At 41.4% G+C, this 25,947-nt stretch overlaps 1 protein-coding gene across 1 annotated transcript in view; it reads left to right on the plus strand.

Moving 5' to 3' along the window:
- Positions 1–3,056: 3,056 nt before the first annotated feature.
- Col4a3 (collagen type IV alpha 3 chain) overlaps positions 3,057–25,947 on the plus strand; it is a 130,456-nt gene continuing 107,565 nt past the window's right edge. Inside the window, exon 1 of the mRNA XM_090354941.1 lies at positions 3,057–3,331. Coding sequence (XP_090211067.1) covers positions 3,248–3,331 — 84 coding nt within the window. The 5' untranslated portion in view covers positions 3,057–3,247. The remainder of the gene's footprint in view (positions 3,332–25,947) is intronic.

Raw genomic sequence — 25,947 nt, forward strand, 5'->3', positions numbered from 1 at the left:
CAGCCTCCCTAGATTTTGATCTCTTACTAAGTTCCTTGCAATGCTAAAGCTGCTGGTCCTAAGGATGCCAAGGCCAGATTCTAGGAGCAGGAGGAGTGACCATAACTTTAAGTAACTAATAATGGCTGTGTTTGGTTTTTACCTCTTTAGTTTTGAGCTCAGAAGGGCATCTCTAATGAGGTTCCTCCATGGCACATTTTTCCCTTTGTGTCCACTCATTTTCCCTTATGCAACTGAAGAATCAGACTTCAGAATGTGTGATCACTATGTGACGAACCCCTCACACCCAACAAAATATTTCTGATGCATTAGCAGCTACCTCCAGCTTTTCCAGTTACAGAAGAGAAGTCTCCAGTGCAGAGAAATTGGGTCCCATGGGAATATATAGAAGCAATTCAAATTCCAACAGCTACTCAAGACACCAACTCTCTTTTTTTCTACTAAAATGTATTTATGTATTTGGATCCACACATATAATTAATATCCTTGAGAAAACTGGAGTCATGAGCTGGGAGCATGGTCTAGTGGTAGAGTTCTTACCTAACATGCATGAAGACCTGGGTTTGATTCCTCAGTACTACATACACACAACAAAAACCAAGAGTGGCATGTGGCTCAAGGGGTAGAGCGATGACCTTGAGAAAAGCCCAAGGACAGCCAAAGCCCCAAGTTCAAGCACCAGGAATGGCAAAAAAAAAAAAAGCAAAGCAAAGCAAACTGGAGTCATTGGATAGAGTCGGTATATTGATGATGTAGAATATTAATATCCATTAAAGAAACAAAACAAAACACTACTTGAGCCATCCCTGCAGCCCTGTTGGCTTTAATTTCATTAAGTAATACTTGGACTTCTGCCTTGGCTAGCCTCAGACCATGATCCTTCTGTCTCTGCCTCCCTCATGTCTGTATTATAAGTGAAGACACCAAACTTGTGACATTGTTTCTGCTTTCCTGTATTTATACCACATTGCTTTCCTGCTCAGTGTCTGCATCAGAGATGACCTGCAGTCGACTGCTGCCTCCTATTCCAAAACTGATTTAAAAAAACAAACAAGTCTGACCTTCCACCCAAACAACAAAGATTCAAAAAAAAAAAAAAAAAGACAGCTAGAAGTCAGCAAAGAGAAGGAACATTCAACCTTAGGACAGCGATTTTTGCTTTTTGTTTTTTTGTGTATGTTGCAAGAAACTATCCATTTGTAAAATAATAATAATATATATGTATATCATAGGTCTTTTCAGAACTCATAGACACAGATAGTTCACGAGCTGTCAGTGATTAATGTAAATAGATCATGAGTGGCAGAAAGAACCCATCTGTAGTCTAGGTACAAGTTCCTCTGTTTCTATATTACACAGGTTGATACATTTCCTTTTTCTCATTCTAAGAAGACACCCTAATTCAATGCAGTACACCCCAACTATGCATTACCAACAGGGGATGTTCCCAAGGGAACCTTATAACACGTGGCCACCCGACTCCTTCACAAAGTCTGATACAATTACACTTGGGATTAACTAGGCAGCAGGATGCGCCATTGTCAATCACTGACCGTGAAAGACATCCCGGAAGTCTCTTTCCAATCTCCAGTCTTCAGTCAAGGTTGTTGCCTGCTTACCTGCCTACATAGATTTAAACTCCTATTACACCTCAAACGAGTAGCTCTCTCTCATCAGTGATGGGGTGGAGAGTTCGGACTCGGTGTGTGGTAACTAACCACTGTTGCGGTCAGCAAGATAGATCTTAACCTGAGGTGGTGGGTGAACTTGAATGAGAAGCAATAACACCTAATTTTTCTCTAATCTCTCCCAGTTTTGCAGCATTTCCTTCAATTATAGCGCCACAGGAGACCTGGCAGCCTTGAGTTTGCATCCACTGGGATTTTCATGGCGCTTTCCAGTGTCACCTGGTTCCCTTGGTATGGCTATTGCGCCTGCGTCATTAGATCTTGTCTGATGCAAATAATAACATGCAACTGTTTCTACATCCTGATTTTAGAAATGTACTCTGACAATCACCTTCCAGTAAAATCGGTTTACATTTCATTGGCATTGTGTGCATTTCACATTACTCTAGAAATAAGGTAAACATTTTCATCCTAGCCAATGTATCTAGGAGAGGGTAAAAGCCCTGGCTCAACTATGGAGCCCTAACAAGCCAGGTGTGGAGGTTTTTCCTCCAAGGCCTCCTGTCCCTCTCAGGAGAGGGCCATGCTGGATCCCAGCTAGGACTTGTTTTCTCCCCCATTTCCGCAGATAAGGTTTAGCCTGAAAAGCCAGTTCGGCTCAGTGCGAATAGGATGCGCTTTCTCTTTCCCCTCAGACGCTCTTGGCATTTTGGAATGCCCCGACTGCCAGGCTGGTAACTCGAGCCTCCAAATGAATCAAAACACACAGCACCCAGTTCAAGCCCTGCCAGACAAGCCTGGGAGGCAGACAAGCTCTCCTCTGGTGACCCCAGGGCCCCAGCCACCACTCCACCACACCACCCCGTAGATGCCACATTCTTCCACTTGCCCGCCCCCCGCCCCAGGCCCACGCAGGGGCTCTGACTCCAGGGACAGTGATTGCCTGCGCTGGGCACCTTACCGGAGGGGATCCGCGCGCAGCTCCTCTGGCTGGCAGGCAGGACCCACAGCTCTCGCCTGCACCTAGCTGGAAACCACCGGTTCTCCCCGCGACTGCAAATGGGAGGCGGACTAGAGAAGGCGGAAAGCAGCCAGACGCCCAGCCCGGGAGCTGGGGTGAGCCTGCCCGGCACGCCTCCTGCTTAATCTGGACTGGGCGGCTGGCTACTCCCTCCCCCTGTGCCACCACCTCCCCAGTGCACACCCTCCCTAAATTCCTCCCCTCCGACACGCCCTCCCCTCCCCCTGGCCCCCCGACCTCCGGGACTTCAGCAACATCACCTCTTCACCCTCACCCTGGATCCTCGCCCACCTGCACGTCCCGCAGGCGCCCGGCCCTTTCTCTCTTCCTGGGCAAGATGCCCGGGGCAAGGGACAGTGCCTGGTGAGTGGGGAGGGAGGGAGAGAGGGAGGACGAGGGCGGGATCTGAGCTACTTCTCCCTCCCTTGGAGCAACAACCCAAAGCCTGGGTGAGGAGGGACCGACGGACGGGCACCGCTGAACCCTCCGAAACCCTCCCCAGCCGACGGGGCGACGCTAGCGTCTGGGATCCCCGCGCAGCGCCCGGCCGGGGACGCTGAGCCCCGAGAGCCCGAGGGTCCCGGGACGCGCGCCCACCATGCGCCCCGCGGCGGAGCTGGGGCCACCAATCTGGCTGGCGCTCCTGGTGGTGCTCCTGGCAGCCGCGCCTGTGACGGGCAAGGTGAGTGAGGGCGACCCCTCGATGGCATTTCCATCCTCCCTGCTGGTGTCCGAGGGACACTGTCCTTCCCCGCCTGGCCAGTGCCGCGGCTGCGGACTCCAGGCAAGCACCCACCAGGACAGGCGGGAGGGGCCGTGGAAAACAGCAGCCAGGATGCCAGAGAGAGGGGTGGAAGGCACCCCTCAGGAGGAAGGGGAAAGAAGGGGACTTGACCAGGTTCCGGGAAGTCAGGGGTGAAAGGGAGAGGATCCCAGAGGTCAGTAGCTAGCAGATGGACAAATGGACGGACAGACTGATGATGGTAGAGATTAGATAGACAGACAGACAGACCGACCGACAGACAGACAGACCGACAGACAGACAGACAGACAGACAGACAGACAGACAGACAGACAGACAGACAGACAGACATGGCTGATGGAAAATCAAGAAGGAAATAGAACACAGGATAGTGCATGTCAAGTTTCTGGAGCCTTTAGGTTCCCTTGACTAGACACATAAAGGGCCGGGAGGAAAACTTTTGGGAAATCTCCCCACTCTACCCCTGACTCCCCAGTTAAGATCTCACCCTCACTCTAAACTCCTCGGACTCAGGTTTCTCCAAGTGGCAGTCTTTCCTTGGCTTCTCCATAGGCAATGTTGGGAAGGCAAAATGGTTTCAGAAAGGGAGAGACCAGCTAGAACTCGATTAAGCTGACTGAAGCAGTGTCACTGGGATTTGATTTCTGTTTGGAGTTTGGGCACTCCTGGGTTCATTTTAACCCACTCTTGATTTCTTATCCTTTACCATACCAGTGTTCCCAGAACAGTGGTGCCTTTTCAAGTGGTGGCTGACACCATTTTACTTTTATCTTCTCCAATGCTTTATGTTACTTCTACACTCAAAAGTCAATCTGAGGGGTGGGGAGAATGATAAAGTAGAGCAAGTTTCATTTCCCTAGGTGAGCTGACGAACGTTCCAAATTGTATGAGTGAGATGTAACTGGAAATCATCACAGAATTACGTGTGTGTAACCTTAAAAAGAATTTGGGATGTAGTAATGGGATATGATCTCAGGTTTTGCCATTAAACTAAAATTTTAAGTTAAAACATTACAGGCATCAAAGACTTAACTGAATAGTCTTGGACTATTCTATTCCTCTCTCATTTTTCTGTCTTCTCAGAGGTATCCAATCCTGTCACCTCCTTCTTTTTAGATAATTTTTATGGATTCACACACACACACACACACACACACACACACACACACAGATGGACCCACATTAAACACATGGTTTTGTTTTTAACTTGATTCCATAATGTGTGTGTGTGTGTGTGTGTATATATATATATATATATATATATATATATATAATTTTTTTGCCAGTCCTGGGCTTAAGCTCAGGGCCTAAGGACTGTCCTTGGATTTTTCTCAAGGCTAGAGCTCTACCACTTGAGCCTCAGCACCACTTCTGGCTTTTTCTAAGTATGTGGTACCAAGGAATCGAACCTGGGTCTTCGTGCATGCTAGGCAAGCACTCTACCACTAAGCCAAACTCCAGGCCCCGTAATTTTTGTAGTTCACATATCTGCATCAGTCAGTATTTAAGATCTACCTCATTTTCTTCCTGCTCTCTTTAATAGCTTTTCTTAATATGCCAAAGATAATTGGACCAGTTTCCTGTCATTTTGCGTCTAAGTTACTTAGTGTTTCACATTCTAAAGATTTGTTTGGTAATTCATCTAATCTCTTCATGCACTTGTTTCTACTAGAAAGGTACTTCTACCTTTTTTTTGCCTAGCCAAAATGGTGAAGGGGTAGGGTGCAGGTGGCATATGCCTGTAATCCTAACTACTCAAGAGGCTGAGATCTGAGGATCATGGTTCAAAGCCAGCCCAGGCATGGAAGTCCAAGATACTTTTATGTACAATTAGCCACCAGAAAACCAGAAGTGGTGCTTTGGCTCAAAGTAGTAGAGCACTACCCTTGAGCTGAAGAGCTCAGGGACAGTGGTCAGGTGCAGAGTGCAAGTCCCATGAATAACAAAACAACAACAACAACAACAACAGGCTAAGGGCTGCTGGGCATGAAAATGAAAATTAAAACTCACTTAAATCAGAGTGGCTCATCTACCAGATTTAAACAACCAATAAAGCTCAAGAGCAAGAATTCTGGAGCAAGTATACGTTGCAGGAATACCCAGAAAGGAGTTCTCTCTTAGAAGGAAAGAGTGTAAGTGAGAATCAGCTATGATCACATATGATCACAGTCAGATCTTGAGGGGACTGAGATTCTAGGCCAGACCAGAATTTTAAAAAATTGAGCTTCCATCTCAACCAGCAGTGGGTGGTGGCACTTGTCTGTCATTCCAGGAATATGGGGAAGCACAAACAGCAAGATCGCAGTCCAGACCAGCCAGGATATAAAAGTGAAGCCTCAATGAAAACTGACAGATATCATCTCCACAAACTAATTCTGATGCTAAATTCTGTGGGTCTCAGTTTCCTTATTTGTGATATGGGGCCAGCAAGGAAGGAAAAAGCAAGACAATGAGGTAGAAGACAATCTTCAAAGTCTCCAGTGGTTGACTCTCTAGGATTTAGGCTCACTTGTGCACAAATCCCTTCAGGATTAGAGCTTGTCAGGGACCTCATTTTTTTTATTAGAAATGTCTCCAATTGTAAGTATTCACAGCTAAGTCAAAATTTGACAAAAAGTAAGAAAAATAACTAAAAACCCCAACAAACAATATCTCCATTCTAAATGTAGTAGGAATCAAATGGTGTCATAAAAAATTCAATTTAATCTTTGTGTCATCATGTCAATAATCTCTGTGCTGCATTTGTTAAGGACTTATATTTTGCTCTAACTTTCTGAAGGCTTCTTGTAGCCTTTCTTAGGATGGGTGTGGTGAATCCACACCCTCAGTTCAGGAGAGTGGAACTGTGCACCCATTTATTCTGAAGTATCCAGCATTCTATCTCAGTCCTGAGGATCCAATACCCCTCCGGTTTTACAACTCTTTCTCACATCCATTCCTTGTTAACTTGACACCCAAAGGCATCATCTTAAACCATAATATTCCATGCCTATTCCTGACAGTCTCATGCCTATAGCATAATACAACATGCCTCCAGCCCATCTGCAGGTGTTTTCAAAATCTTCACAGTTTCAACATTATCCCAAAGTCTAAGTTTCAGGTCTCTGAGATTCAAGAAGGGCTCTCAGTTGTGAAGCCCTGTAAAATCTAAAGAATGTTACATTCCCATTCCAAAAGGAAATAATGAGGGTGTAAAGAGCAGGAAACTGGATCAAAGCAAGACCAAAACTCAGCAAAGCAAACATGGAATCCTGTGAATCCATGAAAGCATCTAAGGAGCATGATGTCTGGATTGGGAATTCCTCAGGAGTTGTTGGCTAACCCCACCCCATGCCTTGCCTTTCGCAGTTGTTACGGTGTCTATCTTAACTGGTTTCCCTTGTAGTGTGGAGTTTTCCTTTCCATGTCTCTGACAACTCTACTTTCCTGGGGTTTCCATTGCAACTTAGGCTTCCCTATCATAGCTTTACACATCACCTTTTCAAGGGCTGCCTGCAGGGGCTCTGGCCACACTGCACAAGACCTCTGGGTAGTCCTTTGAAATCTAGGTTGAAGCCAGGTGCAGTGGCTCAGGCCAGTAATTCTAGCAATTCAGGAGGCGGAGATCTGAGGACTGTGGTTCAAAGGCAGTCTGGGCTGGAAAGCCCATGAGACTCTTATCTCCAATTAAGCACCAGAAACCCAAAAGTAGAACTGTAGCTTAAGTGGTAGAGCACTAGCCTCGAATGAAAAAGCTAAGGGATAAGCACAGGCCCTAAGTTCAAAGTTCAAGCCCTACGATGATCAAAAAAAGAGAACAGAGGTAAAGCAAGCAAGCAAACAAGCTCCCTAATCTGGCTGCTTTGTTTTATTTAAAGAATAGATAATTTCATTACATCTATTTTAAGAAAATCATAGGAAGGAAGGAAGGAAGGAAGGAAGGAAGGAAGGAAGGAAGGAAGTTTGGTTGGTTGAGGCCCCACGACCCATAACTCTTGAACTTCTCATGCTCACAAGACCTGCATTGTGTGAAGAATGGCAAGCTCTGCCACCAGCTCCAGTAGGACTGGGGTTCCCTCCCCTCCACATTCACAGAGCACAGGGGAACCCATCTTCTGGACAGGACTCCCTAGTTGGCCTTGGGTAAGCAAGCAGAACACATCCTAGAGGAACTGTTTCTCTTTCAAGGAAAAGTCTTGCAAATGACTTCACTCTTTTATACTGCTGAGCCAGTGATGGGTGGGATCTGGCTATGTTTTGTGGTACCCTCCAGGGCATTCTTTCCTATTGTCCTTTCACAAAGAATGTGGCTTGTGTTTAATGCTGCTAACTTCACTCGAGACCTTGGCTTCTTTTGCTGTCATATTACACTGACTTTTCTGACTAGACCTCAGGAGGGATTTTGGTTTGTTTGTTTGGTCCTTTCTACTCCCAACTGTCACTGTCGACCTGCAGAAAAGCAGCGACTGTGCCACACCCGGACGTTTTCTCACCAAATTAATTAGTCTATCACTTTAAAACTCAATCCTCCCTCAGAACATGGACAAAATGTAGTCAAGTTCCTAGCCACAATGCAACAGGACTGGTCTCTGGTCCAATGCCCAGGGGAGTCCTTGCTCCCACTGAAACCTAAGGAGAGCAGCCTTCACCGACCACATTCCCATCACCCCTGTGGCCTTCTGAATGCCCCAGAATCACCCATCCCTCTGCTTGCCTTTCTCCAGTCTGAATCTCCATATCCTTCCGAATTCCTTCCTCAAGCCATGTCCAAAATCAGGCGTGATCAGGTGGTCACCACAGCAACCCTACTTTCCTGCTTCCCATTTCATAGGGTTCTTATGAGAAAATAGGCCTCAAAGGGAAGCAAGACTGATTTGGGCTCATCATTTCTTAGGTTTCAATCCACAGGCCTGGGCTCCACTTATTCAGGGCTTGTGGTCAGGTAACATCATGGAGCACAACACATGGCTGTAGTAGAGGCTCTCTACCTTGTACGGCTGGAAAACAGAGCAAGAGAGGAGAGTGGAGCCAGGTGAGGGGAGAGGGGAAAGAGGGGAGAGAGAGAAGAGAGAGAGGGAGAGAGGGAGAGAGAGAGAAAGAGAGAGAGAGAGAGAGAGAGAGAGAGATGCCCGCCTCTCTTCTCCTTTCCCTCATTTACTGCACTGGGCCCGTCAGGTGGTAACATTCACATTCAGAGTTTGTCCCCTCCATTTACACTGTGCTGACTCTGGAAACTCCTCTGCAGACAGACTCCGCTGCAGAGGTGTAACTTTACTAATTTCCAATCCAGTTGACCATCAAGATGAACTATAACCATCACACTGCTTATACTATAAGTGAATAATTATTCTTCTCCCCTCCTTTTTTTATGTTTGCCAGTACTGGAGTTTGGATTCAGGGTCTAATGCTCTATTATTGGAGCTACATCGTTACTTCTGGCTTTTTGTGGGTTCATTGGAAATGAGGGTCTCATGGATTTTCCTAAATGGGCTGGCTATGAACTATGACTCAGATCTCAGCTTACTGAGTAGCTGGGATTATAGATGTGAACCACTAGGACTTAGAACTTTTCCTTCCTTTCTAATCTTTCCACCATTTTTTTTTCTTGAATGACTGTGCTAACCAACATTTGTGGCACAGTAATGATAAGTAAAAGCATTAGTGGCTGATAACTTTGTCTCATTACCACTATAGAGAATGTTTCTTGTATTTAGTAAGTATAATTATTGCTAGAAAGTTTTAATAGTCTCATTAGCAGGTGAAAAAGTTGCCTTCCCTCCTTAATATGGCTGTTGTGTTTTATTTAAAGAATAGATAATGAAGGATAATTTATTTTATTTGCACCTATTTTAAGAAAATCATATTTTCTTTAGTTGATGTGAAAAGTTAATATATTTTTAACCAGTTGGGTCGACACAAAACTTAGAAAATTGAAACAAGTTCAAGGCGAGTTTGGGCTGCATAGTCATACCTGTCTCAAAAATAACAAGAAAGAGGCTGGAGGCATGGGTCAACTAGTAGAGTACTTGATCAGCAAATGAAGGCCCTGAGTTCAAACTCCAGACCATATATCACAAAAAATACATTGTTAAAAATACTTAACTATCTCTTAATGACTGTAAGGCAATTATTAATTGCTCATAATGCCATTTCCTAAAACACATTCATTGTGAGACTAGTCTTCTTGTGGTATGTAGCCAAAGACCTTCATCTTCATCTTTGTGTAGAATTCTGATGTATGAATAGAAATAGTACTTTAATCCATTCTGTAGTTGAGTGACTTTGGGTAATTATAAGTAACATTGCTACATATAGCTTTTTTATTTGGGGCTTAATATTTCATTATGTTTTACAATTCTTATTTCTCTGGTTTTTAAATATTTGTTGTTCTTGATGGGCTAGGAAACTTCTTTGTCATGTAGATTATTGGATGTTTATTTCTTATTTCCAAACATAGTGATTTTTCTAGTTATCTTTTCGGCTACTGAATTAAAGTAGTATTTACATTGTGATATGAAAAATTTCTGTGTAGACTAAGGCTTTTGAGCATGGTATTCAAACTATAATATACTGAGTGCCTACAAGTCTTTATCTACTGAGGAGGCTGAGATCTGAGAATCTTGGGTTGAAGCCAGCCCAGGCTGGAAAATCCTGGAGATTCTTAGCACCAATTAACCAGACAAAGACACACACACACACTCACACACACATACTCACACAGAGAGAGAGAGAGAGAGAGAGAGAGAGAGAGAGAGAGAGAGAGAGAGAGAGAGAGAGAGAGAGAGAGAGAAAGTAATGGAGCTTTGACTTACGTGGTAGAGAGCCACCCTTCATCAGTAAAGCTCAGGGATAACACTTAGGACTTAAATTCAGACCCAAGCATGGATAGGAAAGACACACACACACACACACACACAGAGGAGTTCATTTATTTTATGTTCTCTTTGAAAGAGACTATGAATTAAGTGCAATTTGACTTTATGAATATCCTATAGTTTCTGTTGTATTTCTCAAGGTACAGTATAAACTGTCTGACATTAATTCTATACAAAATTACTATAACTATTGCAGCAAATTAAGCCCTGAAACCTATTAGTGTCTGAGTCAGACTGCAGAGCTGTTTGGTCTGATAAAATCCTGCATTCTTTCATCTGTGTGGCATTGACCACACTCGTGCTAAGGCCTCCATCCAAGAAGCAGCCATTCATTATGGAGTTAAAAGCTTTTCCAAAACGAGATTAAAAAAAAAACAGCATGCTTTGGTGTACTACATTTATATCAAGTCTCATCTTAGACTTTTTCATCCTAATAAGTGTTTACCAGAGGTCTAATTTCACCTCTTGTTTTCAGTTTGAGGGAAAAAGGAAACTGGTATTACCTCATCTTCCTAACAGAACCAGCCTTTTCCAGATCAGCCATTCCAGTGACCTTGAGCAATTACTAAACTCTGAATTATTTGCATCTCTAAAGGCCAGGAGAGTTCATGAAAGATTCTGAAGTAGCATAGTGGAAGAAAAAACACCCTTGGTGTCTAAATGTCAGTGGGTACCTGTGGAATCCACTTGGCACTATATAGTCTATGGTCACACGCTTGCCAATGCCCCTAAATAAGGAACATGAGGTCTTAGATAACCAGTGTGTGCAGTGATTGGGAGAATTCTACATTTGCTGTTTTGTAGAATTGACCAGTTGATGTTTATCTCAGTCAGCAGAGGCTACTGTAACACTATAGCATGGGTTGAGACACATCCATAGACACTATTTCTTATGGTTTTGGAAGCTTTGGGTGCTGGTGAAGGTTGAGCTCCTTCTGGCTTACAGATTGCCACTCCTCACTGTGTCCTCACAGGCAGAGGGGAAAAGCTAGCTCTCATCTTTTCTCATAGGAGCAATAAGGGCTTTGCCATCATAGTCTCATGGAACACAAACCCCCTTCAAAGCACCATTTCCAGTTACCACCAGATCTGGGCTCAGGATTTCAGCCTATAAATGTCGATGAGATACAAGCACTGTCCATAACATCATGGCCTCCATCTGAAGTCTTCTGATGCACAGAACGTATCTTACAGCCTTCTGAGCCAAAGTGATCAATGGAATCAGTCAGCACTTGGTGGGTAAAATTAACCTCTTCTGATTTGTAGTTTATAAGTAGATATAATGTTATTTCTATAATAAAAATGTACAGTGTTGCCTATCAATTGGAATTAGGAATTTTGTGTCTGCTAGTCCTAGAGCTTGAACTCAGAGCCTAAAAACTGTCCCTGAGATTTTTTTGTTGTTTTGCTCAAGAAAGACTCTACCCCTTGTGCTGCAGTTCTGTTTCTGGTTTTTGGACTGTTAACTGGAGATAAGAGTCTTCCCACCCTAGACTGACTTGAACCTTGATCTTCACATCTCAGCCTCCCGAGTAACTAGTATTACAGGCATGAGCCACTGGCTCTCTCACTGTAACAGGAAACTCTGCTATTCTTAATTAAAAGGATTTGACAGTGGCTTTACTCTATTTTCACAAAATAAGTATAACTCTGGTATAAAAGCATAATGCAGCAGGCTCTGAGTTTATCTCAGGAGATGCAGTAGCTGCCTGTTGTCTTTTCAAGCAGCCAGGTCAGTCTTTCCATCCTTCCAGGAGTTCCTCCTGCTACTGCTAATTAAGACATTTGGCTTCAGATACTCCTTTTAGCAAAGACCAAATTAAATTATTTTGGCTCTATAATTTTCCACTTAAAACATTCTTCAAACTTGAGATGCATAAACATCTGCGTCTATGATACACAATGAAACAAAATGTGAGTCATCACCATGAGCTAAAGATGTAATTTTAAATTTTCTTAGAACTACAGTAAAAAGTTTTAAGTACAGGTAACATATATATATACATACATATATATTTATAACATAGCTATAATATTATACTACACAGTTCTATGTAAATGCCATCCAGACCAGGCATTGGGAGTATAGATCATAGGGTTGGGTTATAAATCATACATCACACCTGTGGGTAAAGAAATCAATACTTGCCAAAATAATAACTATAATGAACTATAATAATTAGGATCAATTGTGCCTAAATATCTCTGCAACGTTTTCTCTGGAAAATTAAGAGTTGGCTACAGTATTTCAGAATATGAATAAGTGGTGCATATAGAGAATTAAAAACAGCGACCATTTTGCGGGGGAAGGATGAGGAAAAGGAAAAATATATAAAAACCTGTATCTCAAGTCTTGCTTGTGGGAACCAGGAGCATGGGCTAGTGGTTGCCTAGCATTCATGAATCCCTGGGTTCAATTCTTCAGTACCATATACACACAAAATGCCGGAAGCGGTGCTTGTGGCTCAAGTGGTAGAGCGCTAGCCTTGAGAAAAGCCAAGGACAATAACCAGGTCCTGAGTTCAAGCCCCAGGACTGGCAAAAAAATATCTTGCTTCCCATCTGGATCTATTATCTATAGCATCACTGGCATCTACTGGTTGAATGTTTTCCTCTGAATAAGTTTGTAATAGGTTCCTGCCTTTCGTATCTGAAAATGACAATATATCTGTAGCAGATGGACTGCTCAACATAGCTCTCAGCACAGAGGAAACTGCCAGCTTTTATATTCTAGCACTATATATTAGTGATTATTATTATCTGTAAGAAATAGAGCATAGAACACATAAGTCCTGAGTTTAGGTTTAGAGATGCTTTGGTCAACAAGAGTCTGAATCTCTGACTGTGATAGAGCTGGGAGACAGATGGAAGCTCAAGAAACAGGTGGATGTGTAGCTAGGGATTGTGGGGCTGCTGGGGAGACTGGCTGCAGTAGTGAAGCTGCTGCATATCACCAAAGAGCTCATCATGCTCATTCCAATGAAGGACTGAAAATGGCTCTGGGAATGAGGTGGGCATGTGGCAGCTTTTCTGTGCTCTGAGGAAATACCTGCAGCAGACTGGTTTATAAAGAAAATGGTTTGTTTCAGCTCACAGTTTTAGAGGGTTGGAGTCAAAACAGCAGGACGCTGGCATGGCAGGGAGTTCATGTGTGCCCCTCACTCAGTGTATGTGATCTCTTCCTGTCCCCAGGATTCAATGCTGGGGACCTGGGGGACTGATGTTATCACCCACCTAAGCCCCACCTCTCTCCACCATTGTCTGATTGTTTCTGTCACGGATACTGTTATACTGTTAATGTAGGACTTTGGAAATTAAACTCTGAACATGAACTCTGGGTGACGAGTCATATTCCGATCATGACATAAGCCCAGCAGCGTGTACCTGGCTGATTGTGGTGTGACTTAAAGGCTTCCACTTAAATAATGCCCACTTTCATCAGAGACAATGCAAGGCTTTGGGGCCTCCAGAGCCATGTGATGGAAATGTCCTGTGGCTGTTGACAAGTCTATGGGTTCTCTGCTCATTCTTATTGGGATGAACTTGGATTTGTTAAATGTGCCTGGATAGCCCAGTGAAAGAACATGGAGAGGGCCAAAGAGCTCATGGATGCTCCAGCCACAGAGGCCTCCTGAACAAGAGAGCTGTGCAAGGCAATTCAAGGAGTGGGAGGGAGGGAGGAGAAGACCCCTAGATCAGCATAACTCAACCCGTCCCTGCTAATTTCTCCAGGGAAATTACTTTGATAATAATTGTGTCCACCCAAAAGACAGGTCAAAACTCAGCTCTGAACATTCACCCAGCAAAGGAAATAGCCACATCTCTGGGCATGCATGATGTGTGTATGCACAGGTTATAAATTTGTACATTCATATATTTAAATACATTGTTAATATTCTAGAATTTTTGTATTGTCATCGCAACAAGAAAATACTTATTTTAAATATAGCCATGGAGTTGGGAAAATAGATCAGAAACAGAGCTTCTGTCTGCTATTGGACCCCTGGGCCCATTCTCCAGTGCATGCTTGCATATATACTTCCCTACACTGTACCTATACAAAAATACTTTTATTTGGGGGAAAATTAAGATCCTTCTATTATTTAATCGCAAGGAGCTATGCTTGTTAATTAGATTGTTTCTCTAAGTTGGGTTTCTTGGAGAAGTGATCCCAGTGCTTAAAGATGAGGTCAAGTGTGTTTGGAAAAATTGGGAGATCTGCTGTTCTGTAGACAAAACATCAGGTCACTGGACTTTTTTCTCATCAGGATATTTTTGTTCTAACATGAAATTCCTTCCCTCTGGAAAATGTTTCACAAGAAGGAGGATGAGAAATCTCTTCAGTGTCTCCCTTCCTCTCAACTGACAGTGTCTAAAGAGGCTACAAGGAGGGATATTTGTGTTCTTTCTTTGACTGGAATGATAGGTTCATTTTATGCTGTTTATCTGTAATTTAGGGAACACAAAAGAGTTTACATGTGGGCTTTTCTAAAAGTGGGACTGCAAATGAAAAATTATAATCATATTATCCAAAAATGACCATTGCTGGCATTTTGTCTCTTGTTTTTTAGACTTGTTTAGTATCTGATTATTAAAATATAATTTTTAAATGTCCACAGAGCACTTCATTGTAGGTTGATGCTGTCCTTTACTGAATACTGTTCTCACACTGGTGATTCTATTTCTAATTATTTAAGAATAATATTAAAATAGAACTGTTCAGATATAAATCTTTGCTGAAATCCCATTTTACTGACTATATGCGGATATTTATGAAATAACCAAGTTCCCTCATCTCTCGGAGTGAAAATGGAAAATTAAAGCATGTAAATCTGGTACTGCAAATCTTCAAGGTCAGCCATGATCTGATTTACAGACCAGGTTTGATCCAAGAGCATCAGGTTAATGGAGAAAACATCCATAATTGGGAGGTATAATAGTTAGGAATATTCAGTAAGACCCTGTTCTACAAAAGCTTGCCAGATAATGGAAGGAATAGCAGAAGCCACTGAGTTTATCATTCAAATGCTAAATAAGACATGAAATCAAATTGATGTTAAAAATGCAATAGCTAACAAAAGTGATGGACTCATGACACTGTAACCTTTTAACTATCACATATATCCATTACTTACTTTTATGTACTGAAAGATTTTTTTCTCTGCAATCTAAAAATAGTTTGTCTACTTCCTTGCTGCGGGCTATGTATACTTCCATGAGGACAGGCATGGGATCGTCCTCACCTCCACGATTCCAGCACTTTGCATCACTCTTGATGTAGCAGGGCTTCATCAGGCATCCATGGAGTCAGACCAAGATTCTCGGAGGTCATAAAACTCAAATATCAGCAATTACTGAGTTCTTTCCTCCTCGTGCATAGGAATGAGCTTTGAAATATCCAGCACATCATTCCTGACTTCCACCATTCCAATACTTTCCACATCTAAGTGTTAGGTCCAGTGCAGTATGGTGAAAACAAAGGTGGATTAAAAATAAGCATGATTTTCATAGGGTGCACCCACAGACTTAAGATGAGGGGCCTGCATTACCATGGACAGTTAGGAGAATGGAAAAGGGAACAGACTAGGCTGGACAAGCGAAGACTGTTTATTGAGGAACAGTGAGGATCAATAACCCTCCTGTGGGATAGGATGTTGTACTGGGAGGTAGGGATGGAGTAAGGCTTTTATGGGGTCTGAACAAGGAGGCAGAGGTTGTCAAAAAAAAAGCCATTTGGTTTGGGGAGGTGAGGACTTTTGTCTGGACCTCAAAGGAAGGTTTGCAGCCAGGCAAACCTTGCAGGTGGATTGTCCAGCCTGCATCAAGCCTGTCTGCGCATGTCTGTTTTGCTGAAGTATGCATGCACCTGGGAAAATAAGATGGAGGGGGTCAATCCTTCACAGACATGGTTGATACCCCTTACCTGCTTATACACATGAAATAGAAAATTTCGAGTGAATAAAAGAGAAAAATATAAAGATGAATAAGCAGACAGAACAGCAAAATGACATCCTATACAGCAAATTTGGAAGCACAGATGAACCAGAAAGTAGTAAGATTTCACTGCCTTCAAGCCAGAGTTTATCTTCACATATTTTTTAAAATATGGGCGGTGAGTTCAGAACACAGAAAATTGAGTTCTTGGGCTCTTGTACCTGCTTCCAGCCATGCCCCTGAAGAGCTCTCTCTCTTCAGGGCTTGGCAGCTGCATACACAGCTTACCCAACATGGACTGGCCTCTTCAGTGTTTCCCATCCCAAGGCAAAAGCAGATTCCACAACCCTTTCCAAGAAATGATTAAAACCAAGACCAGTGCTCTAGCTGAACCTCACAAGATAAGCTTTCCACTCATGGGACGCCAGACCATGGGGCCTGCACAGGTGCCAGCGCTGGCTAATTGCTGCAGGAAGAGAGCAATAGGTAGAACTATGAGGTACTGCATGTGCCTGGGGGTGCAACCACAGAACCCTTCAGAGTTTCCACTCACTGTGACCTCGATGCTCAGACCTTTTCAGAGGCCACGTGACCTGAGAAAGCTCCAGCCCCAGATCAACTAGGGCAACCATGCAGGCGAGGGCATCTGAGGAGAGCATGGGGACTCCAGAGAAGCCCTTAATTGTATGCCAGAAGTAAGACATTGTTCTGATGGTTTGTGGCAAATCACTGAAACTCTAAATCTTTCCATTTCCTCAGTCATAAAGCAGGACCAATAAAACCTGCCCCTTTATCTCCAGAAATAATACAATTGAACACACAGTGCACACAGGCAAGCATTCCACACATGCCAAGTATTACCAAAACAGGAATGAGGTTCAATATCAGGAAAGCAATAGTTCAAGCATGTTTCTTCTACCCTGGTAATTTTCCTGTTATTTGGTGACTGAGGACTTCCCGGAATGTATTAAGGAGTTTCTTAGTTTTAAAAATATTATCCAGTGCATTCTTTACTGCTGGTATTTTCTAATAACCTGATTCAAAAAGATCAGCAGAAAAGGACATCCTCCCCTACCTCTGTTCCCCACTGGGGGGAAAAAAGAATTTTTAACACCATCCCAGGTAAACACAACTGCTAATGCTTGACTAGTGATTCCATTATTTTTATGGGCCTTTTGTCAAATACTTCAGCTAAAATACTTGTTAATTAGAGTGCTATTCCTGGGTAACATCTAATAGGAATGAATTGTTCCTTTCTTATCTTTAAACTATGGGGTTCTTTGACATGTATTTGAAAAAGAAGCCATGGAATCTGTTGAGTTGTACAGCTATCCTCAAACTCACTTACTTATAACAAGCTTCTAGAGAAGCAACAGAGTAAATTCATTTTGTGCATCCTTACTGAGCACTGTGCTAGGGGTATCCTTGAAATATCCTTCAGAAAAGGATGGCTTCTTATGAAGTTTCAAAAGAAAGCCAGTAGAACTAATTAGCAAACTGTCACTGTCAAATATCCCTCATACACTGGCATTTTCATAACTATATGTGTAATGTATCTCCTTTACATCAGTGCAAAACCAAAACAAACATCATTCCAAAACTAAGAACCTAATGTTGCCCCATGATAATATTTGGTAGGTATATATTTGTATAAAAATCAGATCGCCCGGCATATAGGATTTTATTCTTGGAGTGTCACCATCATTGCTGTCGCTTGTGCTTATTTCTGAGGATGAGCACCCAACCCATCCATGTACTCTCTACATCCCCACCGCTTGATCTTATCTCTCTTATTTTTAAAGCATTATAACATAGTCACATTTCCTCACATGACTAAATAGTCCTTAGAAGTGGAATGCATGCTGTACTGGGTGTTGGTGGCTCATGCTTGTAATCCTAGTTATTCCAGAGTCTGAGATCTCAAGACTATGGTTTGAAGCCAGCCCAGTCAACACTACCCATGAGACCCTTAGCTCCAATTAGGCAGCAAAAAGTTGGAAATGGCACTTTGGCTCCATATTACAACTATGCATTCCTTGCCTACATGTCTGATTTCCTGTAATAAATTAATATAAATAAGACTGTTAATTAGAAATTCCAATATACCATTTTGTGTGGAGCAGTCAAATAACAGATGCAGTTTTAGTACTGACAAGCAAAACTCAATTGAAATAACCCAGATCTATCTTGTAAATATTACTAATCAGTATTGTAATCTTTCCCATTTCCATTTCTTTCTTTTTTCTTTTTTCTTTTTTTTTGGCCAGTACTGGGGCTTGAACTCAGGGCCTGAGCATTGTCCTTGGCAGACTAGATTTCTACCATTTGAGCCATAACACCATTTCCTGCTTTTTCTCTATATATGTAGTACCAAGGAATCAGACCTGGGTCTTTGGGCATTGTAGGCAAGCACTTTGCCACCAGGCCAAACTCCTGGCCTCCTTTGTCTTTTTTTTTTTATTTAAGTGACTTTTTATTACTTTAAGTAGTTGTACAAGGGAGTTGCCATTTAACAAAGCAGTTTATGAATACAATGTGTCTTGACCACTGTTACCCTTCATCATTCTCCACTATTCCTACCAACCCCTCTTCCTTCCCTTTTCTTAACTTTGTAGGATCTCCATTAGATTTTTTGACTGCACCCTCCTACTTCTTTTCTATTTCTTATTTAATTACACGTGATTTGCTAGGAACCGAATATCAAAAGTCAACGTTTTCTTCCCAAATAAGCAATTTATCTAATCTTTCCTCTATAATAGTCTGCTCATTCCCCCATTGAACTTGTCTCAGTTTTGACCCAAAACAAGCAAAATGAAGAGCTTGAGTGGTTACGGTGTTTCCTCAGAACACAGACCTATGAGGAAGCACACAGTAAATGTCCTCAAATCATATACAGATTTTACTACTTATGCTCCTTGTTAGTTAGGAAACTGGATCCAATGGTCTGATAGGTACAAAGACTATTCAATTCATTCACAATTTCAAAGTGTCTCTCCCTTACTCATGACAGCTATGAATCCAGAGGGAAATAGGTTAAGAATCTCCATTCACCATCACCACGGGACATCTGAATTGGTTTAAGTTATTTTAACCATTATTAGCAAAATTTCCATGTGTCACAAAACATTTTCTCTTTTTGTTAAATCATTCACTCATCTTCCTTTGCTCTCTGTGAGGGAGAATTGAGCACAGAATCTACTAGACATTTTACTAAATGCACTGAAGGCTGATCTGGCTTAACCTTGTCCCTAAATGAAAACTAAACTGACTTCCCAATACCAAATCGATCAGTAAGATAATGATCGTGAAAGTACATTGTGATTATATTATTGAATCATTGCATTACAATCTGAGAAGTAACAACAGTGCAAAATAAAACAACAACAGCAACAACAATAACAATAAACCAGATTTTAGACAGAAAAGACCTTTACATATCTGCTTCTGTAATGGAGAAAAGCAAGGAATTTGTCCCTACTGAGACAGTCTCCATCAGCTCATCCACCTATAATTCACACAGAATTTAAGAGAGTTAATATTGCCACATGTTTAACTCTTTTTGGTATAAAAGCAGATAACCTATACAAATGTCTCAGCTAGTCACTAACTAACATACTGTAAATGATTTACTTGGGAATTGTTTCAACAAAGTTCACCTTCAGAAAGCAGCAGAGAGAGTGCTCTGAAGTCTAACCTGTTTTTGCATATGAAATGACAATTTTTTACTGTGCTTTCTTGATTGAATAAATCACTGAATTGATCTAGAGTGGATTCTGTTTAAAATGTTATGGAGTCTAATTTTTCTGTTTATTATATGAAGTACATTGTTTTCCATTTCTAATCTCCTAGATGATGCTGTTAACCAGAATCACTATTTTAAAAACCTCATACCCTCAAGACTCACTCTAATGCTTTCTGGAGAAGGTTCTGAACTGCTGTGCATTATAATATTTTTTAAAGTGATGGTGTCTGGGTGCTGGTGGTTTGTGTCTATAATCGTTGTTACTCAGGAGGTGAGATCTCAGGGTCAAATTGAAACCAGTCAAGGTAAGAAAGTCTGTGAGACTTTATAATTTAGTCACCCAAAATCCAGAAGTGTAGGTGTGACTCAAATGGTGGAGTGTCACCATGAGGAAAAAAGCAAAGCAAAAGCTACACACACCCCGCCCCCAAACACATGATAGGTAGTTCTAATTATATACATACACAAATTAACTACAGTACCATTCATCATCATTTTAAATAAAGCAACATACAAAGCTTTCTTACATAGCCAAACTTGATATAACACATAAAAAGCTCGAGTTAGTTGTACTGTCTTTCTCAGCCATGTTGCTAAACTCTGGTTCCTTTATCTATAGAGTAGGATAATAAGTCCAGCCTATGGGATTGCAATGATCAGGAAACAGTAGTGTTGTCAACACTTATCCCAGGCTGGTTGAGGCTAGAGTTTGGTAAATGTTTATGGTGGTGGGTAATGTTATTTGAAAATATGTTACCATCTTCATGCAGTTTTTACCTACTAGAGCCAACAGTCCAAACTCTTTTAGTTTATTTGGAAATAATCTTTGGTAGATACAAGCAAAGATCAGTATTTAATTTTTGCTGTAGCCTACAAGCACTGAGAAAGCAGTTGATGCTATACTACTTTCTGCCCCCTTTTGCTTTATTTTCAGTGACAGCCTCGCTTTATGCCCAGGTAGACCTAGTCTACCATCCTGCTGTTTCCTCATGACACTGAGGATGACCTGGCCTCTGCTCCAGCCCTTAGTTCAGATAAAATATGGAGAATTTCTTGCTGCTTTCTTCGAACTATGATCTCTTGATCTCTACCTCCAAAGTAGCTTAGAATTACTGGCTTCTACCACCCCATTCAGCTCAGAGTTAATGTATTTACAGATAGGAATTCTCTGTTAATTGTTTCACAGGACGTTGTGTGTGCTGACCTTGAATTTATTGGAAAGCTTGACTTTCAAATACAGGTGAAATGATTTCTGGGTAAACAGATTCTTAAGTGTTGTGCATTTCTGAAGGAAGTAAAGGAGCCATTTGCTTGCTTGTTTAGCCATTTTTAAATATTTGGAACTCTATGGATATAAATCTCAAACTGCCCTTCTTAAAATAAGACTTTGGGTAAAAGAAGTAAAAAAAAAAACAGTGACCACCATCAAATATGCTAAATCTGTAAAATTTCTCAGAAAGTAGCCCTGGATTTATATAGCATGGGGAACTAGAGTTAGTAGTAATGTATTTGTTATACCTTGAATATTAAATGTCCCTCTATAACTCCTGTATTAGAAGCTTGGTTTTAGCAGATAAGCTCTTAAATTGACTAAATCCTGAGTGATCTGAACATCAATGTATTCAGTTCTTTTATTTTACATTGTATTTTATTGTCAGTATAATGTGTAGAGGGGTTACAATTACATTCAGGTAGAGGGTACATTTTGATGAACTAATAATGTGATGAAATCATTGGGAGATGGTGGGAAGTAGGAAGTAGAGCCTGCTTGAGGAAGGAGGTCACTGCAGACATTTTCTCGGGTCTATATCTTGTCCCAGCTCCTCCTTCTGGAATCCTATCTCTCTGCTTCCTGTCTTCCAGACTGCCAGTTTCTCGGCTCCACCACGCCCTACTTACTAAGATGGATTAAGCCATGCAGTCAAACAACCCTCCCCCACGCACTTAAGTTGTTTATGTTAAGTGTTCTATCACAGTGAGAGAAGAGCTAGCTAATGCAATATTGTATTCTTGAAAAGTAGCTATGAGGGTAGCTAGTACATGTACTCATCACAAAAATGACCAACTATGCAAGGTAGAACATGTATTAAACAGATAAAGTCATCACATATGGTATATACGTTTGAAGGTTCATGTTGTACACAGCAGATAATATGATTTAAAAATAATATTGTGGGCTGTGACTGTCTGAATGTCTCAAGGGTTAGTATAAAGGGTTAGTTAAAACAAACATGGAAAACTGAGATGAAACAGGCAGTGAGTGGGAAAGCAAGATGCCTAAATCAGAGGCCTCATTGGAATTGGATTTGAATTGAAACTATACTAAACTAAGACTTTGGACCATACAAGTAGAATATGGACTCCAATTTGGTGGATACCAAATTTAGTCAGAAATACTTCAATCTAAGTTGTAGTAGTATATCCAAGACCAGTCACACAAGAGTTGAAAACCAGAGATGCTATGGAGCAGAATGCTATAGACATCTTTGATTTTTTTCCTTAGTAATAACACCTCACTTTTACTTTAGGAAGTGGTTCTCCATGTCTTGTAAGTCCCTTAGCCAACAGGTGGGTCACGTGATCTGAGCCTAGCCAGACAAACGTCTGAATCTTTCAGCAAAAGAGCAAAGAATGATTCGTCCTGACACCAGTGCCTGCAAAAACTTTCTGTTGGTTCTTCTAGCTTGATCCTCCCTGCAGCCCCGGGGCTGGTCTTTTCTGGGGCTTGTTGCTTTAGCTTTTCTTCAATATCTGTGAGCCTCCGTGTTATCCCAACAAATTCTTTGTTTTATCATTGCCTTAGCCTAAATCACTTCTGCTGCTTGCCATCTAAGATCCCTGGCAAGGTGTCAAGAATCTACACAATAGTCTAGCTGAACCAGTGGGTCGGCAACCTTTACCCCTGCCAGGGAGTCTCTTAAATTTAACACCTGAGGAGAGAGGTACCACCATGAGAGGCAAATTCAGGCAGCAATGCACACTGGTGAAGGCCTTCTGGGAAATTTGTCTGGCATATACCCAGGACGAACAGAGGAATGTGAGAACTGAGTTACTAACTAATCATGGCTTATCACCATACTCTCGGGTATGTCCAGGTTAATATACACTGAGTGTGAACACTAGCCTCATGAAAATCAAGATTAATTCCTTACATCTGTAAGGGAAAAATATGTTAATGATGGAAATCTTTGCTCCCTGGAGCAGATGCGATTTGGAATAATCACTTGACTTTGAATGCTAATTGAGGCGTCCTCATATGCCAGCTTGGCTTCCGCCTCTGCCTTAGAAGCTGTGACCCTTATTTCCTGTTCTCAAGAAGGACCTGAGCAATATTTGCCATGCTATGTTATTTTGATACTTCCACATCTAGTTTTTATTAATATAATCTTTTGTCGGGCTTGTCTTTCCTTTTTTGCCAACAATAATGGAATTGCTTCAAATAATTTAACATATGAAATGATGTGTCCAATTAATCAGACCCAATTTAATATATGCAATGATAATTTGTTAATCAGCTCCAACCACAAGGTCTAAACATGAGAAAGCTCAGACCCAGAACAAGACAAATCAAATAGAGTACTTTAAGTACATAGGAATGCTAATCTGCTTTAGCTTTTTGCTTTTCGCTTTTCAGTTAGACATATTTTGGAAAACTTCTCTCTCCACTTGTGTACACATTCCTGACCTCTACTTTTATAGCTTGGACTTTTGACATTGGATTTCAGTTTTTTTTTTCAGAAGTGATTCAGTTGACCAAATTGTAAAAACTAAGAAGCTTCTGGCTGAGTGCACAGTTTAGCTGATTATTTATTAACATAGGTTGGGTGATTTGAAGTGCTTCACCACTGGACTTTTGGCAGACTGAGGGAAAACAGGAAATGCCAGCTTCTTTTGGTGCTGCCGTCTCAGGTTTGGAATTGCAAACCTGGAAGTTTTCAGCCATGCAATGAGTCAAATTTCCTATAGGCAGGGGATCTGTTGGAGCAGAAAATGAATGGACTGTAGTTTGTTCAGCAGATTGTGTGGTAGTTACTCCATGTGTCTCTAAAGTGTATTTTCCCCTTGTTAAGGATAACAGGATAAGAGGTTATTTGATATGGTTTGACTTTTACTACATTATCTTGTTCCTCTTGCTGTAGTTTGCAGATGAAATCTGCCATAAAGGCCTAAATGCAGAAGGTTTGGTCCTTAGCCTGTGAAACTATTGGAAACTGTAAGAGGGGGTCGATTGGGAGAAAGTGAGGTCATTGAGGGTTTGCCCTTGAAGGAGACGTTGGAACTGTAATCCCTTCTTGCCTCCATTTTCCTCCAGCCTGTCAAAAACTGAGCATCTTCATCTGCTAGGGACTAACCCTACAAAACCAAGTCAGATGAAACTTTCCTTTGCGTGTGTGTGTGTGTGTGTGTGTGTGTGTGTGTGTGTGTGTGTGTGTGTGTGTGTGTTACTGAGGCTTGAACTCAGGGCCTGCAAGCTATCCTTGAACTTTTTTTTTTTCCTTCAAGGCTAGTGCTGTACCACTGGAGCCACAGCTTTACTTCTGGCCTTTTTCATGGTTAATTGGAGATGAGTCTCATGAGCATTTCTACTCAGGCTGACTTGAAATCACAACCCTAAGTCACTGGGTTTACAGGTGGGAACAACTAGTGCCTGGTTAATAAGTTGATTTTAAAAAATATATGTTGTCACAATGTAGGAAGTCTTACTATCATAGTCTTACTGTTGTGAGAATTGAATGACATAAAGCACATTGCCTTAGGATATATTAGAGAAGCCAAGAAAAAATAGTAATTACAGTGCTATCATTGTCTTGGTTGTCCCACAGGATAAATAGGCAATGAAGTATAACCCCCCCACACACACATATACACCGACAAACTTGGCAAGGTTAATAAAAGGTGTCAGTGACTCTGCTCTCCTGGTGAGGGAGAGCAAAGCAGAGAACTGTTCATGAAGAAGCTTCCCTCATGGGAGTTTGAAGTTAGTTAAACTCCAAATCAGAGTCACAAAGTGCAGCCAGTCTAGCTCAGGAGGATATGCACCCTCTAGACCAACTGAAGAGGATTCTGCATTTGGTTTTACCCAGGAAGTAAGGAGGCTGTGCTGTTTGAAGATGTTAATAGAACTGGTATACCTTGCAGGAGAATACAGAAGGTCCATTTTTGAGGCCAGTCCATGAGGTGAAATGTCCCGAAGGACACAGTGAAGAATACAAAGGCCTTTTGTTCATCCATTACGGCTGCTGTAAGAAAATACTGTAGACTGGGTAGCTTATAAGCAACAGTAATTTATTTCTCATAGCCCTAGATGCTGGGGAGGAATAATATCAAGATGCCGGAAGAACTTATGTCTGCTGGGAAACTGTTTCCTGGTTCACAGATGTTGCTTTCTTGTGTGTGATTTCAGATAGTACAAGTGACAAAGCAATAGGTTCTTTGAACCTGTTTTGTAGGGGCAATCGTCTTCATTGCAGAGGTCCAGCCACTCATTCAGTCACCATAAGACTTCAAGCCATGAAGGTGGGCAGAGTACACATACTTAGAACATTACGGTTTCCTTCATAACTCAACTTTTGAAAATGGCATTCATGTGTTCTTTATAGATCCAATCAGCCACATATTTTTTACTATTCATTGTTTGAAAATGTGAAATATATCTACCTATGAAACAATAGAACAAACAAATTAACCATAAATGAATTAGATCCACAGTCATTTATTGTTGAATTCAACCACAAATCAGCAAATATTATATGAATTAATTCAATAAAGAAAACAATGAATAATGACTATTGTATGTCATTATTACATGATTTAAGTTAGCAAATTAATAAATTGATTTATTAAATAAATGAATTTTTCGATACTGTATTAATAAATTAGATTGGTTGCTTTATTAATAATTTGATAAATTGATTCATTTCATTTATTATATGTACTCTAGAAAAATGTCACTTATTTAGTTGGGAATTAAAAGTAGTGCTTTGTAATCGTTATAAATAGAGCTT

The sequence above is a fragment of the Megascapheus bottae genome, chromosome 21 (genome assembly GCF_031878675.1).
Source record: "Megascapheus bottae isolate mThoBot1 chromosome 21, mThoBot2.hap1, whole genome shotgun sequence".
Lineage (NCBI taxonomy): Eukaryota > Metazoa > Chordata > Mammalia > Rodentia > Geomyidae > Megascapheus > Megascapheus bottae.